We start from the raw sequence: 17670 nt of genomic DNA on the forward strand, positions 1-17670 counted from the left end.
TGACAACACAATAACCTTACTTTATTTCATAATACATTTTTACATAGTGTACATGTGTACACCATTTACAACTGAGATGAATGCAGAGATTTCAGAATATGTTGCAAATCCAAATATTTGCAAACAGCCATTCATAATTCACATCCAGTGAAAAATGCTATTCATTCACAAGGGTTGGAATATTTTTTTTGTGATTCTCTCTACTAAAAGTGGTATGTCTAGTGCTTTGATTGTTACATTGAAAAACACTGACAGGCCAGCTATCTCTGACCAATATACTAGAAACACAGTCCATATGACAAATTGTATAATTATATATATATAAAAAAATCTCTTATCTTGCCGATGAGAAGAAACAGAGATACAAAAAATTTATTCCTTTCAGGTACTCTGAAATTGTCATGTCATCAACTGCAATAAAAAAGAGGAATAGTTAATGTTGTACAATAAAGAAAATTTCAATTTTAAACTGAACGGTACAGATTGTGAATTCTAGGACAGATTGTGAATTCTTGTTATCAATTCAAAATCCACATACATAATCACAACAGTTTTTTAGACTATACTAGATATTTAACTAAAAAGACATGTAAATTAAAGTTAATATAACTTCACCTTTAAAAATGAATTAAAATAATGCATTTTCAGAAGCAGTTACAGCAAAGAGAAGTTTGTGAACCCTTTAGAATTATCTGGATTACAGCAGGATGTCATTTGGGGCCTGTATTACGAAGCTGGATTTCTTGCTTAGCTGCATAATTTAAGGCAGTTTGAGCTAAATGTAAGTGAACAGGAATATAATATTTTGAATTTCATGATATCGCAATATAATAGATACTGTTGTGGGACTGCAATGATATTACATCGGCGTTCTATTATCTTTCCTTGTCGAAAATTGCATTCTTTTTGTTTGGGCACAATCATACTAAAACGCTGATGTTCCATTGTGAATGTGACTTGTTTTGTTTATAACATAGAGCATCTGCAATTATATAAAAAGAGGGAGCGGCATGGTGGTGGTTAGCATTGTTGTCTCACATCTCTGGGACCCGGGTTCGAGTCTCCGCCTGGGTCACATGTGTGTGGAATTTGCATGTTCTCCGCATGTTGTCGTGGGGTTTCCTCCAGGTACTCAGTTTCCCCTCCACAGTCCAAGGACATGCTGAAGCTAATTGGGGTTACTAAATTGCCCATAGGAATGCATGTGTGAGTGAATGGTGTGCAAGTGTGCCCTGCGATGGGCTGGCCCCCCATCCTGGGTTGTTCCCTGCCTCGTGCCCATTGCTTCCGGGATAGGCTCCGGACTCCCCGCGACCCAGTAGGATAAGCGGTTTGGAAGATGGATGGATGGATGGATATATAAAAAGACTGCAACTGCAAATATTGTTTTTGTTTTGAAATTTTCCACACATAGTTCAGCTCTTCATTGCCAAAGGCAATTCATGCCAAATTACTTAGGTCATAGTGACTACTTTTATTTTATTTAAGAAGGAAGGCAGAAGCAAATGCTTAGCTTGCCCCGCCCCCTAATCAAACAAAAAAAATAAATAAATCAATAATACACATTGCAATTAAAAACATTCTGACCGAAAACTACCACTAATCACATTGATACACAAGTTTACAACCATTAAAAACATTATCCAGCATAAAGTCACTCAAATAAAAGTATTAATAACATTTGTTAGCAACTCAACATGGCCGTTAGGGGAAGTGTGCGCTTCCTGTTTGTTTACATGAAAACAAGACACTCTCACCACAAAGTATGATGATCTCAGCATTTGTATCCCCTTAAGGGTCCAAAGATACAGAAGGGTCCATTATAGGCCTTTACTCTAAAAACAAGCTAAAATGTTCAAAAATAGAAAAACACTACTCTTGTAAATATGGCATCCATGACACCACCAGATTTCACCCCTGAATTTCAGCACATACACTGTGCCTGCACATGAAATACAGGATTCAACGCATAACTCTTGGCCTACGTAACAAAATGACCCAGCATACGAGCCAATCCATTTCGGCTACCCTGAATGGTGAGGCTTTCCAACCAACCACCTCCTAACATGGAGACTACTGATCCTCCCTTATGACGGACCTCTTAGCCACCCAATAACCTGCCAACATCACAAAGCAGGTACAGGAAGAAACAAACATCTGCATCTCTGTCACAATAATAACACATGCATTTTATATCTTTATGCAATTTTTTTCTCCAAAAGATTTCTCCAAAATCTTATTCTGATTGGGCCATATTACACTTAGGATACTGTTGTGAAATGCAAGTAACTATGGTTTTTTTATATAGCAGGGCAGGTCAAGTCCATATTTGAAATGTACTGGAATAACAGTCTCCAATTACCCTCTTTTCAAAATGTCATTATTACTGGTTGAATGATTTGGTAAAGATTTGGTTATGTAGAATGTTGTGTGTGTTTTTATCATTAAACAGAAGACCATATCATATTTTATTAGACATTCTGAAATCCAGAAAATTCAAAAAGGCTCAAACTTTTTTTTCCTCAAAAACTGTATTTTGTTTTTTTATTTAGAATTATATCTACAAATTGACAGAATTTTAAAATGTATTTAAAGCAATGAGAGAAAAACTAGTGACAAATATTGATGCTCTTAAATTTTGAAGTTTGACGATTTAGAAGTATAACCACAACTCATGATTAAAGCTACCAACGGACATTTCCTACATTTTGAGAAAAAAGGGATTTACTGTCAAAACTGCAGGGAACAAACAGTAAAGGGACTTTTTTCCTACCTAATGACTGGCTGTCAACTCATGAGTTCTCTCATCTTTGGAGACAGAATGTAGGGGAATTAGACTCTCACACTGTTCACTGTCCTCTGGAAGCCTGCAGGAGACATCAGCTTTTAAGGTGAGTATTATTTCCTGTTTACTGTTCCTGCCTCTCTATAGTCAATCTAAGCATGTGAAACTTAGCAAAAAAGGAGGTTTAATTTGTTTGTTATACAAAAAAAGATAAATGTTAAGTGAATTAAAGACAATAAATGAATTATGTAATTAAATACAAATAATGGGTCAGCTCTAACAGTCGCAGGGCTTTTTGTGTTTGATTCCTGTCTAGCAGTGTGTGCACTTTGCATGGTTACATGAACTGATGTCTCCAAATTGTGAGCCCTGTGATGGACTGACATCCTGTCCCTCTGCCTCATGCCCTGTATCAATGGTTTTCAAAGAGGGATGAATGGCTTTGTTGATTTCTGAATTTGTGACAAAACACCACAATATCTTGCACAGCATTAAAATCTCCTCAACAAGTTCACCATTAAAAATGGTCTCAGAATTAAACAGTCAAAAAAGAACTTTTAAAAAGTGACCAAATCTAGATGTCGGTTTTTCTAAATGTACGTCATTTTCATTATACCGTTTCAACAAAACAGAAATTCTGTAATGTAATAAGTGCACCAGAACACGGATCATATAACTTTGATTTGCTTGCCTTTGTATACGGTGTTTTCGGCAGAGGAAAGCGAACACTCTACGCAGTCCAATCATAACTGGATCCCAGTTATTGTAGTTGTTTAAAAAGGTTGCAATGAAGAATGACAGAAAGACTGGGATTGCTCCGGCAAAAAACAGCCAGGAAAATTGTACCTGGGAGAAAAAAAGTAATAAATACCCAATGACATCACATACAGAGGAGTTCCATCAATTGCAAAGCACTTACCTTCTGAATACACATATCAGCTATAACTGACAATGGTATTGTAAGGCTCAGTGCAAGGGTGCCTATCAGTGATGAGGTGAGGAAACAACCCCTATGCAAAGAAAAAAGTATAGGACATTAACCATAAAAGTACCTGGTAACAGATCATTGTGGTTCATGAGCAGAACCAGTAAAGAATATCACTCTCTAATTAAAAAGCCAATGATTTTAGAGATATTCAGTAGTGTGGGTACAAATGCAACAGTAGGGCTACACTGAGCAAAAAACAGATGAATGAAAGTGTATTTAGAGGGAAAACATTAATTAAAACAATTTTAGTTTACTACTGGTTAGCATGCATTATAAAAACCGACTAATTCCTAGGGTCAAAGATTACTACTATGAGGGAAATGCAGACCCAAAGGTCTATAAAATGGAAATATTAACAAGGTGATATATACATAATTCATAACAAAAATGTCACACATACACTGATCTACCAACAGCAACCTAGAGCCAAAAGTCTGGATACAAACATGACGTCAAATTTCAGGATACAGAAAATTAAACATTTTTTGAATGGAAAGTCCATTTACTGGAATTGGTAGACTACTCTTTGTACAGTAATATTAAACTAAGTTATTTGTATTATATTCTGGTCCAATTACAGCTCCATCCCAGAATTCATCATTATTCGAGGTGCACTCCAGTGGTTGAATCACAATAACCCAATGATTTAACAATATCTCGTACATACCACAGCCATAGAAATTCAGAGAGCACTGTTCCGATCAGTCCGTTGATGATGATATACATACACACCAGCTTGCTGGGTAACTCAAAGAGCTCAAGGCCTGCGTAGTGCAGCAAAAGGAAACCCGGCCACAGCAGGAACAGGTTGAAGAGCCCCACGAAGCCTAGGTTGAGAGCCAATGCAATGTAATGTTTATATTTTCAACAAAACAAAGCGCGTTATAGGAGGGGTGCGCATCTCTTATTTTTTCAAGTTCATAGCAAAAAAAGATGTCGATCATACATTAAACTGCATTGCACCTTGATACAAGAGGCTGGTCCACGTTGTTTGTATATTACTAATTTCCATGAGATTGTGAATCTCTAAACTGAGATTCAACATGCTATAGTTACAGACACATTCCTCGCATGTATAACAAAAAATGTTTCGTCTTTGAACTTTGACAGAAAACCAGAGTACCGGGAGGAAACTCTAGGGGTGTAAATATGCATCGATGCACTGTGATAAATTGATTATTAGGGTAGCAGTTCAACACATCAATCTGAAAACAATCAATTTTGGGGGTAAAACAAAGATACTCCTACTTCTGGGTTGTATACTTTCCCATACAGAAGGTATATGTGCATAGTTACAGTGCTGGCACGCAAATGTCTGAAACGTAGGATGGCAGGGGAAGGTTCATTAATATTAATAAAGGAATCAGTACCTGAAGATCTGAACATGTTTTTCGGAAATGCCTTAAACATGTGCATTCGCGACGTGAAGTGATATACATTGCAATTTTTTGTCTTAGAACAAATATGTACTTATTTTATTATTTAGGCTGCTTCAACAAGAAATTGCTGTGCATATGGCTTTACAGCGCAAATATGTACTTGTGTGCATGTTATGTGCATCCCTAATAATGACTGTAGTTGTTACACATTCTCAAAATTTTATTTGTAGTCTACACTGGATTTATAAATGCATAACGACACAGAATAACGCTCCTTTTCATTCATGTTATTTGATGCCTTTGGACCTTAGGAGGAAATTCAAGTACACGGGGAAAAAAAAAGTTGATAAGCATGTGCCACATAGATTAACTATGTTCTCGGGCTAATATCTAAGAATAACCAATTACAGCTGCGAAATACAGTTAATCCAACCATTTAAAGGCAAAAATTTAATCGGCACTTAAGAAAGGCAAACAATTCACCTTTTCCATGTCCACTTACCAAAGAACATGGGTATGTCCAGTCTATCCTCCCGCTCAACTTTCCGTTTGATCACCACAATATAAACAGCATAGAGGATGGCTCCTGCCAGAGACCAAATAATTCCTGGAGATAATGGGAAGTCAGTAGGCCAGAGTGTTAGTGCGAGCACAAAGCAAGGAGGAATCACCTCTAACTCAAGACAAAACACGACACTGTCCAGAACCTTCAAAATGCATGACGTATGCTCCATTCTACTACTTTATCTTGGTTTCCAGGTTCATATAAGCTGTTTTTTTTATTCTGATTTGGACAACAATCACCAAACACAGAAACCATACTCTATAGGCTCTACATTCAACATTAAATCTCTTATCTAATGTAAGGAGTAAGAAAGCTCCTTTTTAATCTTGATATAATATTTCACTGTCATTTCTTACTGATGTTCCACTTTAGCAGCTAAAGCAGTGGAATGAACAATCAAGCAGCAACATCTAGACATACTGATTATTTCCTAATTTAATTATCTACAAGCACCTGTTAAATTGGGTGCACATTGGTCAAATTATAAACAGCCTTTGCAAAATAGAAAAATATATTCAAAATGCTCCTGATTTAATGTTATCCAGCTTATATCACAGAATCAGGTCTTAAAATAACAGAACATACCCATTTAACTCTAGATCAAATATTCCAAATTACATTTGTCATTATCCATCCATCCTCTTATACAGAAGCACAAGGCATTGGTAAACTCTGAAAAGGATGCCACTCCTTTGCAGGGAATACAAACACTAACACTTAGACACAAGCATATCGTATAGGTAATTTTAGAGATGCCAATTTACCTGAGGACTGTGGAAGAAACTAAACTATATGGAGGAAATCCATGCAAAACAGAATGAAAATGCAAACGGCACCCAGACAGAATAGGGGTGAAATTCACACGTCCAAAGAGTGCGACCTGCCACTGTGCCACCCATAATGGTGAATTGCAAAGAAAAACTAATGAAAAGTCAAATAAATTACTGCTATGTTCAGCAACATGACATATAATTATCATTAACTTAGTTAATTTACTGTCTGGAATAGGTTTACTGAGATCTACCCCTCGACCAGGCCCAGGGGTGGTGTTTGCTGGAGAATGCACTTGGTGGCTGCACCACCCACATAAACTGGCTCACCACCCACAACATGAAAGTTGGGGGTCAGATGCAGGACCATTTGGGCATGAGGCATAAGTGGAAAGTGGACCAGATGGGAACAAGGAATGTTACCTCTCTGGTGAGGAAGGAGCCCAAGTTAGTGTGGGAGATATAAGAGAGTCAGCTACATACAGTTGGCCTTACCTCCATGCACAGAGTGGGCTCTGGAGCCAGACCTCAGGGGCAAGGATACTCACAAGTCCTAGGGTGAGGACTATGCAGCTGGCATTTTTCCTGCTGAACAAGAGGGTTGCCTCTATGCAGTTGCTAGTTGCAGAGAGGAAAACTGCTGTGCATATGCACCAAACAAGAGTCTGGAGTACCCAACCTTCTTAAAGGAAGTGGGTGATGTGCTCAAGGGAATAGCTGCTATGGACTCCGAGGTCCTACTAAGAAATTGTAGTGCTCAGGTGCAAAATGATGGAAGTAATGATGGAGTGTGATTGGGAATGGCCTCCCAATGCATTGTTATTGGACCTCTGTGCAAAACATGGATTGTCCACAATAAACACCTGTGGCTTTTCCATAGCACTTCAGAAAAAAGTACTTTGTGTTTGTTTTCCATGCCGTAAATACAGGTACTGTATGTAAGTTTGCAATTTTAATACTTAAAATTGCTTAAGCCCGCTTAAAACCGCTACGGCCGTCTTTCTCTGTAGTTGACCAGGCAGCCGCATTTCTGCTTAGTTGACCAGGCGGCCGCACTTTCATCTCGCCCATTCAAGGGGGCTTACTTTTACTGTACTGTAGTGGGGGGGGGGGGGGGGGGGGTAGCTTCACTAAAACATTTTTACTGTCTGTTATAGAAAACAAAGCTTTGCAATTTTAATGACTGTTCCTTTTCATGATTATACTTGAGATATGTTTTAAAAATCAGTTTAAAGCTTACTATTACTGCTTTTGCATGAGCTCAGCACTTACTCTCTGAGCCAATCACACTCATTTTTTTTTTTATCCTTGCTGGTTGTCATTCTTAGACATGTACTAGAAACTAATTTTTTGCTTTACTAATTTCCCAATATCTGTTGCAACAAAATTGTATCACCATATTTGAAATTTCTCCAATGTCATGCAGCCCTAGTACTGTATATTAGCATATTTATCTTTCAATCTGATATTCCAAATAGATTGTAATTAAATGGATATCATTGTCGCTTAAAGGTGTGTAGGGGGCTTGTTTGCCATCCCAACCACTCCCCCCCCACTTCACAATCTGGTATTACGTTTCACCTTTTAACTGCCTGCTCACATAACCCTCTGCTCAGACTCCATACTTTAATCTAAAGGCTCACATAAATGTTTTACTTTTTATAGTAACCCAGGGCACGAAGGAGGCCTAGCAGTGAAATTGATTTCTCACATTTTCAGAAAGTAATATTAGTCTAGAGACGACTGGGACCTCATACACAGCAGAGCCTCTCTGAATTGTCTGCTATAATTCCCCGGAAATATATTTCGCTGAGCTCCCTACAATGAATTTTGCCAGCTGGCTATCAGACTGCTACTGATAAAATTTTCCCAGCAGGGGTGCTGGTGATGAAAAAAATAATAAAATTTATTTTACAATATTCAGAAGATCGTCACACCCAGACTGCTGTGTTCACAAGATGGCCTCAGCAATGCTCCCTATAAACTCTCCCGGGTGCAGGCTTTTAGCTGTACATTTTCATCCTTATCATGTTTTTGAAGTGGCAATAAGATCCAGCAAAACAGAGTATAATAGAGTAATAATATCAAGCGGAGTTATCCTGTTCACAAGGCCAAACATTTTATCTAAGCCCCCCTCCCCTTTGCTGTCACTGATCTTTGCTTCAGTTTTGGTATTTAATTTTCATCCATATAATGTGTCTGCAGAGTTTGGAAAAGATCTGTGAAGTTATCAACTAAATGTGATCAAGTGTCTGAAACTGTCCCATTTTTTGCTATCGCCGTGTGCAATTTAATATTTCAATTACTTCAATTTTGGGGCAATCTGTCTCAAATTTTAATGAGCTCCAAATCATAACCCATATAATGCCTTCGTGTTGCAAAAAGTCTTTCAAATACATTTTGAGTAAACGTCTTGACAAAAAAGTGTCTGAAGTAGCAGTGGAATGGTCCCAAAACCTTATTTATTCCCTATCTGGGGAGAACAATTAATGAAAATAACACTAAATAACTAATACCGAACTCATGTAGACATATAAATGTTAAGTTCAGCCTGGATTTCAAAATTTGGCTCCTCATTTAAAAGGCATTCAAATTTAACATATACAACCTTGGTCTCACTATCAGACCAGAGGCCACATTGTAATTTACAGAAAAATTCACTTACGGCAGTAAAGTCTACAGCTGTTGAGCATTATGTCTGAATAATGACATAATCACTCATCACTCCATTCAGACATCACTCATGTCTGACAGCAGAAGGTTAGCATAGCCAGGAGACTGGGCAGCCGATTACCTTTGTATGACACATATTTAATTTCTCCAGTAACTAGAACAGGATGTTTAAAATTATTTTGCTATGTCTTCATTTGGATTAGTTTTCCTTTCAGCTTTTTATTGCTGTAATATATAAATTATGTCAAAAAATGTAAATTGAATTAAACTGAACACAGGAAGTTTTCCTCAATATGGATAAAAAAAAACAATTTTAACAATTTAGAAAAGGTCTATCATTTATCTAATATAACAAATGTTTAACTACTTTTCTTAATATTTCTAACTGTAATACATTATTCAAAACTCATAATATTTACATTTATAATGAGTAATTTAGAATTATGCAATTTGCAGAGTAGTAAAGAAGCCATTTACCTAGAGCAGCATTTCCATCAGAGCTGTCAGATGTGGAGAAGCTCACCAGAGTCACACCTCCAATGCTTATAAAGGGATGACAGAAATGTAAATGCAGCCTACAGGCTAATTGCACAGCATCAAAGTATAGAAGGTATGGTACCACTTTACAATAAGCCTACCCTCCGCCACTTATAAATGGTAGTAACTCATTAATAAGAAGAAAACTGTGGTACAACTTGTTCATAACTATCTAGTAATGATTTACACAGTGTTACAAGCTAATTAATAAGCTGCTTATAAACCATTCATAATCCCTTTATAAGGGTAGCCTTATTGTAAAGTGGCACCGAACATATGATATAAATAAGTGCATTTATGAGGTCAAATAAGCCGATCCAACCCTTATGTCTTATGTCAGAAATATGGCTTCATATTGAACCATCAGTACAAATTAACTGTGTTGATCCAAATGCTGGAAAATTACCCAGGAACATTTTTTATAAAACCATCACTTTCAATAAACCTGCTATAAATAATTATTGTCGTGTTCAGAACACATACTGTGCAATTCGGGATTATTTGTAAAATAACAGTTTTTTTTGTTGTTTTGTTGTACATACCTGCGGAATAAAAGTGTTACTTTCCAAATCATGGCCTAATGAGATAAGACTCACACAGCTTAGCAAAACATCAGTCTAATTAAACGAAATGTTTTATTTATCCAAGATTAAAATTCACACAATTTCAGGTTGAATTTAACTTCATTATTAAATTTGTATTTTACCATAAATTGGTTTACTTACCTCAGTAAAACTGCTAAAAACTTTGACAATGTAAACCTGTCACTACTGTTGCTTGGAAATATGGCAGCCAAAATCAGTGTGAAAAGACCTAGTAAAAGACAACAAAAGCAGTGACGTGACTTGGTCCTTCAATGGCCTTTTTAGCTGTAATGAACCACAATCGCCATATAGACTCAGACGTCTGGCTCAAAAGAGGACTCAGCACTGATGGAAAACTAATAATTTTCACCAACACTTTGTCAGAGTTCACTAAATCTAATCTAGGTTATTAAATATCATTATGCAATTAAACAGAAAGGCAATAATGCACAAGTCCAGTGAGTATAATATGACACTGGTGCTTTATACTTGTTAAACTACTGAAAGTGTTTTATGTGCAGAAAGTCTGCTAAATGTCATGGGGTTTCGTTTAATACAGGGTACCCTGCATTACAGACAATTGACTCAACTAATGAACCATGTAAGTACATTAGTCATGCATCACTGATTGTACAGAACACTTAATATTATATCATTGTTATATAAAAGTATATGATGTTTCTCTCAGTATTTTTATTTATTTATTTTTCCAAAGTGCAGACATTACCTTAGAGGGAAAGTTTATGGTGAACAAAATTGTACATCATCAATATAAAATTTAAGCATTTTTTTTCTTACCTGAAGTTGATGATAAAATGTTCACTATGGCCACCTGTGTATCGGATAGAGCTTCTTGGTAGGATAAGTTGGCCAGGAACCACTGTACAGGGGAAGTTTAAACACATTAGTACATAGTGTGCAATATCTGATTACTCTTTCAATTTTACCATAATATGTCTGATCATTATTAAAAAAGTCGTAAAACATGTCTTTGGGTTCTGAAAAGCGCTGTACTAATCCTACTAATCCTACACATTATTTTAAATAATAATAATAATAATAATAATAATCCAGATACTTACAACAAAGAAAAATAAAAAACTAATTTTGGCAACCTCAATCACAGTAAGCTTGTCGACCGTTTTCAGCAAGGTCTCGTGATCTTTGGCAGCTGGGTAGGACATCCGAGACAGTTTTGCTTCAAGAGCTTGTGTGGAGGGCAACTGCCGAACCTCCATGATATTGCTAAATCGAACACGGTGCTTTTTAGGGGCTGTGGAAGGGTTGAAAAATTGAAGAAATTTTATATTTCTTTATTAATTAATATTTTTAAAACTGGACACCCGATTTGACTGTTTAACAATACAATAGGCAATATTAAATACAAATTTCTACAAAATTACTAATTATTTTAATACTTCACTAGCATACAATTTTTTAAAATACTTTTTAACACTTCACAAATATCTAATTAAGATTATTCTGTACACATGCTTACATCTTTCACAGTTACCACTGGAATTGCTGCTTGGTTCTGTTGAAACATCTTGAAACTTCAGAGGAACATAGAGTGGTTCACTCTGAAAGACAACAGAATTGCCACAATACAACAACCATTTAACTTACCATAATAACCATTTAACATAACTTTGATTACTGTTGCTTACTATCAATGTTTCATACACAAGCCAATGCCAACAGACAACATGGCAAAGCATACGCAATGCATGACCATGGAAAATCAAAATAAAACGTTCTTATGTTGTCCTTATGAGACAACACTGTGCAATCTCCTAAAACAAAAAGTTGTACTATGAAACCCCCAGTAAGCCTGCAGCTGTGGAGCTATCCCTCAAATAAAATATAAGGCACATCTACAAGTCAACACATTCCTATCATCAATGATAAAGTCTCCAACAATACTTATATCGTCACTGTCTGATGAAAACCATGTATGTGCACTTTTTACAATTTATACTTTTTAAACTAATAAACTAGTGGCCAAAATTATGGAAACACTTTCAAGATTGCAGAACTTTATTCAACTATTGCTCCAGTTACTAATTTAATCATCCAATGTATGATATTTGTAACATTCTTGGATTGTTTATAAACATTGTCACCAATATTCAGGTAGTAATTCTTAAAATAAAATGCCAAAAATGTTTTTTGGACTTTCGTATAGATGGAATACACCATTCTCCTCTGTCTACTGATAGAATTTGAAATCTAAATGACTAATGAAAATATGGTTTATGAAGTAATTTAGTGGCTGCCAAAACCACTTACCTCTCACCCTGTGTTTAGAAAAGTTATGAATTGCATTTTTTTTTCCACTCAGAATCAAGATTGTGATTTTCTCTAACAATTCTTGACAAATATATTTCTCTTTCTTTATTATTATTATTATTATTGTGTACTGTGAGGATGGATCCCCTCACCCGGTTGCATTTGCCAACTACTAAAACAATGGAGATGACTGCATTGAACAATCAGCCATTTTCTGTAGTGGAGGACGAGGGATTTTGTCAGATCATTATTAAATCTGCACCGTAGATCGATATTTCGTTATCCACATAATAACCTATGGCAACCCCCCCACCCCATTCCCATTAAGTAGTGCTTCCTAATGTGTTTGATATTTTCCTGTACTGTTCAGTACTTGGCCTTTTGACAAAAGTGTAAATGAATGTTCAGAGAATCCACTTTCCTTACATTCCATTAGTATTCCATTATTCCTATAGAGTGTAATTAAATTCTCATAGTAATATTTGTGATTTTTTCACAATAATTTTTTTAATTAAAATTTAGGTCAAAATAAATCAAATAATTTATTCATCGAATCATGATAGAAATTAAATATTTCCGATGTATCGAATCTTTCCCTCGATAACTGTAATTGGATCAAATTGCCTTGGGATCAACGATTTACACCCCTAGGTTAAAACTGCATCTAGGTAAATAGGCAGGACATATATGTTAAGTTACTGGACCATTCCATTTAATTTAATTTAATTTAATTTAATTTCAACAAATTTCCAAAAAAGTTTTTGAGTCACCATTTTATTAAATTTGACATGTGAATTATATATTCCAGAAGTCAGAAACCATGGGGAACAATAAATAAGACTATTCGGTGTTTTATGTGCTGTAACTTTTTTCTATTACAGCTACAAAGCTCAACTATGTATACTTTGTTTATATTTTGCCTAAATCTAAGTTTCTAAGGACCAAGTAACCGGTTAATATTTTATGTATAAGTTTTATACATATACATTTTATAATTAAAATCTGACTTGTTACTCCAATCACGTCACTGTTTTTCAATAAACAAATGTAGTAAAAAGGAAGTTAGCAAGATGAACTTTGATCCTGACAAAAGTTTAATTTTCATTCTGTAAAGAAGTTCTCTGTCTGAAATTTCCAATGAGTAATAGGAAGAAAGTAACAGCTCATAAAAAAACATGATCATTTTTTTGTTACCCATGGTGCAGAAAGGCACTACATCTCTAAGGAAAATTTAAAAAAATTATAATAAAACATTTCTGAGCTATGGAAAGTATGAGTAATGCACATGGCAATTTCACCAGAATCAAAATCAAGGTCATTTGTTTAAATTAAATGGAATTACCCCACTACTAAGAAAATATATTTGGTATAAAATGTAATCAATGCATATCAGGAGAAAATAGATTTACTTCATCTGTACAACTGAATAACGAAAAGACAACTGAAGTTCCATTCTAGTGTATTAGGTTGTTCGAAAACATTTTCTAAATGCAATCGTTTATTTTCGTAATTTTCATTACATAAGATGGTAAAATACTGTAATAGTCAGTTAAATCACGTTACAGACACACAATGGATAATATATACTTAACAAAAAAACAGTACTTACTAAAGAATTGTTCAAACTGTGGTCTGTAGGACAAGCTGTTAGATAGGCCTCTCCATCAGCAAACTGAAATATAAAATGCATTTAAACTCAGGAGATGGAATTTTAGGATGGTCTTTTTCTTTTACAACATTTGAGCTATCCACATTTGCAAAGAATTTCTTCCCCCATCAACTGCTCTATGCATGACTGCTTTGTTTCTGATGGGCAATTCGTACCGCCCAATATGGATTGCTCTTACAAAGGAGCTGGTCTGTATAGCAATACATTGTGAAACAGTAGGCTTGTATTATTCAAATCCCGAAAACCAATTATCAATTTTACCCATGAGCAAGTCTTAATCTGTATTGCTTCTGAACACAGGTATAACTAATTATAAAATCCTATGTGCGATTCTGGACAAAAGATGCTTTGATTTACAATACTATACCAATACAGCAGTTGCTTTTATCCAACACAATGTACGATTGAAAAAAGGGCCCAACAGTCAGATCAGTCTGCCAACGACAGGATTTGAACAGGCAAGCTTCTGGTCAGGAGCACACAGTCCTAACCCACTGAACCGCACACTGCAGACACTCGTGCAAAGAAGCGGTGCAGCCCTCACAAAGGCTTTCGTCCTGCCCCGGAATCTGCCAGAGCACTGCTGCCTCCAAGGCTTCCACACCAGAAATCCCAGCAGGTACAGGATGAACATGGATGTCTTGGCAAAAGTGCTGAAGAATGGTTTGTTGTACTCCTCGTGCTTGAATATGTACTGGAAAAAAAGTGCATATATAGTACTTATTATGTCTCTGTCTATCTCTGTTTCTATCCGTCTCTCTCCATCTATCAATTAATTATTATTTAGCCACTGAGTGAAAAACTATCATAAAAAATAAGAAAAGTGACCATTGGATATATGACACAAAATTGAAATGAAGACTTAAATTATTACCTAATCACAATATTGACGCACTGCTGCTAAAATAAAGTTCAATATTCCTCAGTTTTAAAAGTTAATTGGGATAAACAAATTAACATGACATTGGTAATGATTTCATACAAATACTGCAAGTTTCCTTATTAATCCTTATTAACTTCTTGAAATATATGTATCACATACATATAAACATTTCTTCAACAGACAAAATGGCTCCAGTTACATGAATGGCAGACTGCTTGACAATGGGTCAGGGTATAACTGACATGACATACCAAGGTAAGCTCCGAGGAGGCCACCCAGATAACATCGACAAGCAGTAAAACGATGATCCCCAGAGCTGTGCGCCTTCGCTGGGCCAGCACACCACTCTGGAAGCTATTAACCCGGTTCATAACAATGCCCCACACCATCAGGAGGCTGTACGGCCAAAGAAGATGCATATCAGAGCTTTAATTACTGTATTACTTACACAGGCTGTCTGAGCATTAAAGATCCATGTTTAAGTCATTAAACAGCATTTCTTTTAAACTAGTGACTAGTGATTTTCAACTGAATCGGAGACACTGCAATTAAATACACTATGCAAATACATGGATGCAAATACTAATTATTGCAAACTGCCTTATTGGATGTTCCTTGTCCTTAAGTATCGGTGTTATAATAATAATAATACAATATAATAATTTCCTTATTTAGTTTTTATGTGGTTAGGGTTATTAGAAAAATTATGTTCCAAAACTGGCATTTAGAATAATCATTCATATACCATGTAGTTGGTAGATGGATGGCACACACACGAATATTCATGCAGAGTTCCCTTTCCCCTGTAAACTAACCTGAATAAATTTATAAAAATATATTTGAATTCAAATACATTCAACAAATTCTCTCTGAAGAAATTAATCAAACTACTGATATCCATCCATCCATTTTCCAAACCGCTTATCCTACTGGGTCGTGGGGGGTCCGGAGCCTATCCCACAATCAATGGGCACGAGGCAGTGAACAACCCAGGATGGGGGGCCAGCCCATCGCAGGTCAAACTACTGATATCACTTAAATAATTCCACTCCTACAAATACATGAAGATGAAGAGGGCATTATGTAGTGTGTACTTTTAACACATGAGCACTGTAGAGATTAAATATTTATTCTTAAATAGTTATGCGAATGTCACAGACATTTCAGAACAAAACAGCTCTCGGTATAGCTCTTCTTATGAACAACAATTTAGTATCAAATCATTAAATATTCAGGCTATTGTGAAACTTGAAGTGTTTTTATTAGTATTATTATTATTATTATTATTATTATTATTATTATTATTAATAATACTACTATTATTATATGATCTACTCACCTCCACTGGGTAGGAAACGTAAAAAAAAACAGGAAAAACTGAGAGGAAAGGTAATATTACTACTGCTGATAATTTTATATTAGTGTACTAATTAACTTCCCATTGTGAAGGGCAGTCATATAATTACAATTTTAGCTAATAATTTTTGGGGGGAGGTCAGTCGTCAAACAGCCCATGATACAGCAAAACAGAAAAAAATGAATCATGGAAATGTACCAAATAGATATTTATTAACTGAACGTAGTCACGGTCCATCAAATTAATAAATGTCTATGAAGAAAAACTGTTGAAACTACAATATGCAGTTCTTCTGAACATATGACATTTGACTGAAATGCAGCCAAAGGTCGCAATACTTGTTATGCTAACTACTACTACCACTAATAATAATAATAATAATAATAATAATAATAACCAACGTTGTGCAGTGCTAATTTGAAAACTATAAACAAACTAGTGAACTTAATATGTACCTAACCACAATCTAGCAACACCGCCTAATCTTAGCCAGTTATCTTAAACTGAGTGATACTTACACTAGCTAGTGGTCGTTGAGAATTATCAGATGAAAGATTATTTAAAAATACATGTGCAGTTAAGTACTAAAGCTCGTCGAAGAATATTTACCTGAAACACTGAAAAATAGTGCCGTCCACCACTCCTGTGTTACTGTGATTTTCTCATTTTCAGTGCTAGCCAGCCACCTAGCAAGCTAGCTAGCGAAATAACAAACATATCAAAAGTCATACAGCATTCCCTGACGTTCAAATATCTTCCCTTAAATGAAAATATTTAGATGTTTGAGTTTGGCGTTGTGATTGCGGTCTAACTGCGCAGACCCACCTATTTCTATACCGTGTGACCGGTCTCGCTTAAGTCTTTTGCCGTTGACGTCGGCTTTTCGCGCAGTTACTATTGCAGCCCTGATGGTACCAGGTAGCAGTGCTATTATTTACATACGCAGAAAACGTCACTGACCAGACGGAAACGTCAACGTGTCACATGGATAAGACTTTCTGTGATTTTTTTTACGCTAACAAAATAAAATATAAGTTAATCACAATAGCTATGGGAAAATATGATTACGGGTAAAATAAGCAGGTATAATATCATGTCAAAAATCACAATTTGTCGTCAATAGTCTTGTTTTATGAAATTCATTTAAAACGTGAAGTGCCTGTGTCAGAACAGTACAATATACAATTAATT

At 35.7% G+C, this 17670-nt stretch overlaps 1 protein-coding gene across 2 annotated transcripts; it reads right to left on the minus strand.

Annotated features, from left to right (window-relative positions):
• On the minus strand, positions 1 to 17401 carry LOC125733123 (solute carrier family 35 member F5-like). 2 transcript variants are annotated; one of them, XM_049006020.1, is made up of 16 exons: positions 17305 to 17401; positions 17089 to 17177; positions 15374 to 15518; positions 14784 to 14933; positions 14180 to 14242; positions 11780 to 11861; positions 11364 to 11554; positions 11080 to 11161; positions 10423 to 10510; positions 9638 to 9702; positions 5655 to 5759; positions 4441 to 4600; positions 3705 to 3795; positions 3477 to 3631; positions 2774 to 2867; positions 1 to 411 (listed from the first exon to the last, which is right to left on the minus strand). In XM_049006020.1, exons 3-15 carry the CDS (start codon positions 15509 to 15511, stop codon positions 2774 to 2776), a joined length of 1464 nt encoding a protein of 487 aa, XP_048861977.1. In that variant the 5' UTR covers positions 15512 to 15518; positions 17089 to 17177; positions 17305 to 17401; the 3' UTR covers positions 1 to 411. The 2 variants fall into 2 exon arrangements, with proteins under 2 accessions (XP_048861977.1, XP_048861976.1); XM_049006019.1 differs by lacking the exon at positions 17305 to 17401 and having other exon boundaries at positions 17089 to 17296.
• Between the last annotated feature and the right edge of the window lie 269 nt (positions 17402 to 17670).

The sequence above is a fragment of the Brienomyrus brachyistius genome, chromosome 1, assembly GCF_023856365.1.
Source record: "Brienomyrus brachyistius isolate T26 chromosome 1, BBRACH_0.4, whole genome shotgun sequence".
In the NCBI taxonomy this organism is placed as follows: domain Eukaryota; kingdom Metazoa; phylum Chordata; class Actinopteri; order Osteoglossiformes; family Mormyridae; genus Brienomyrus; species Brienomyrus brachyistius.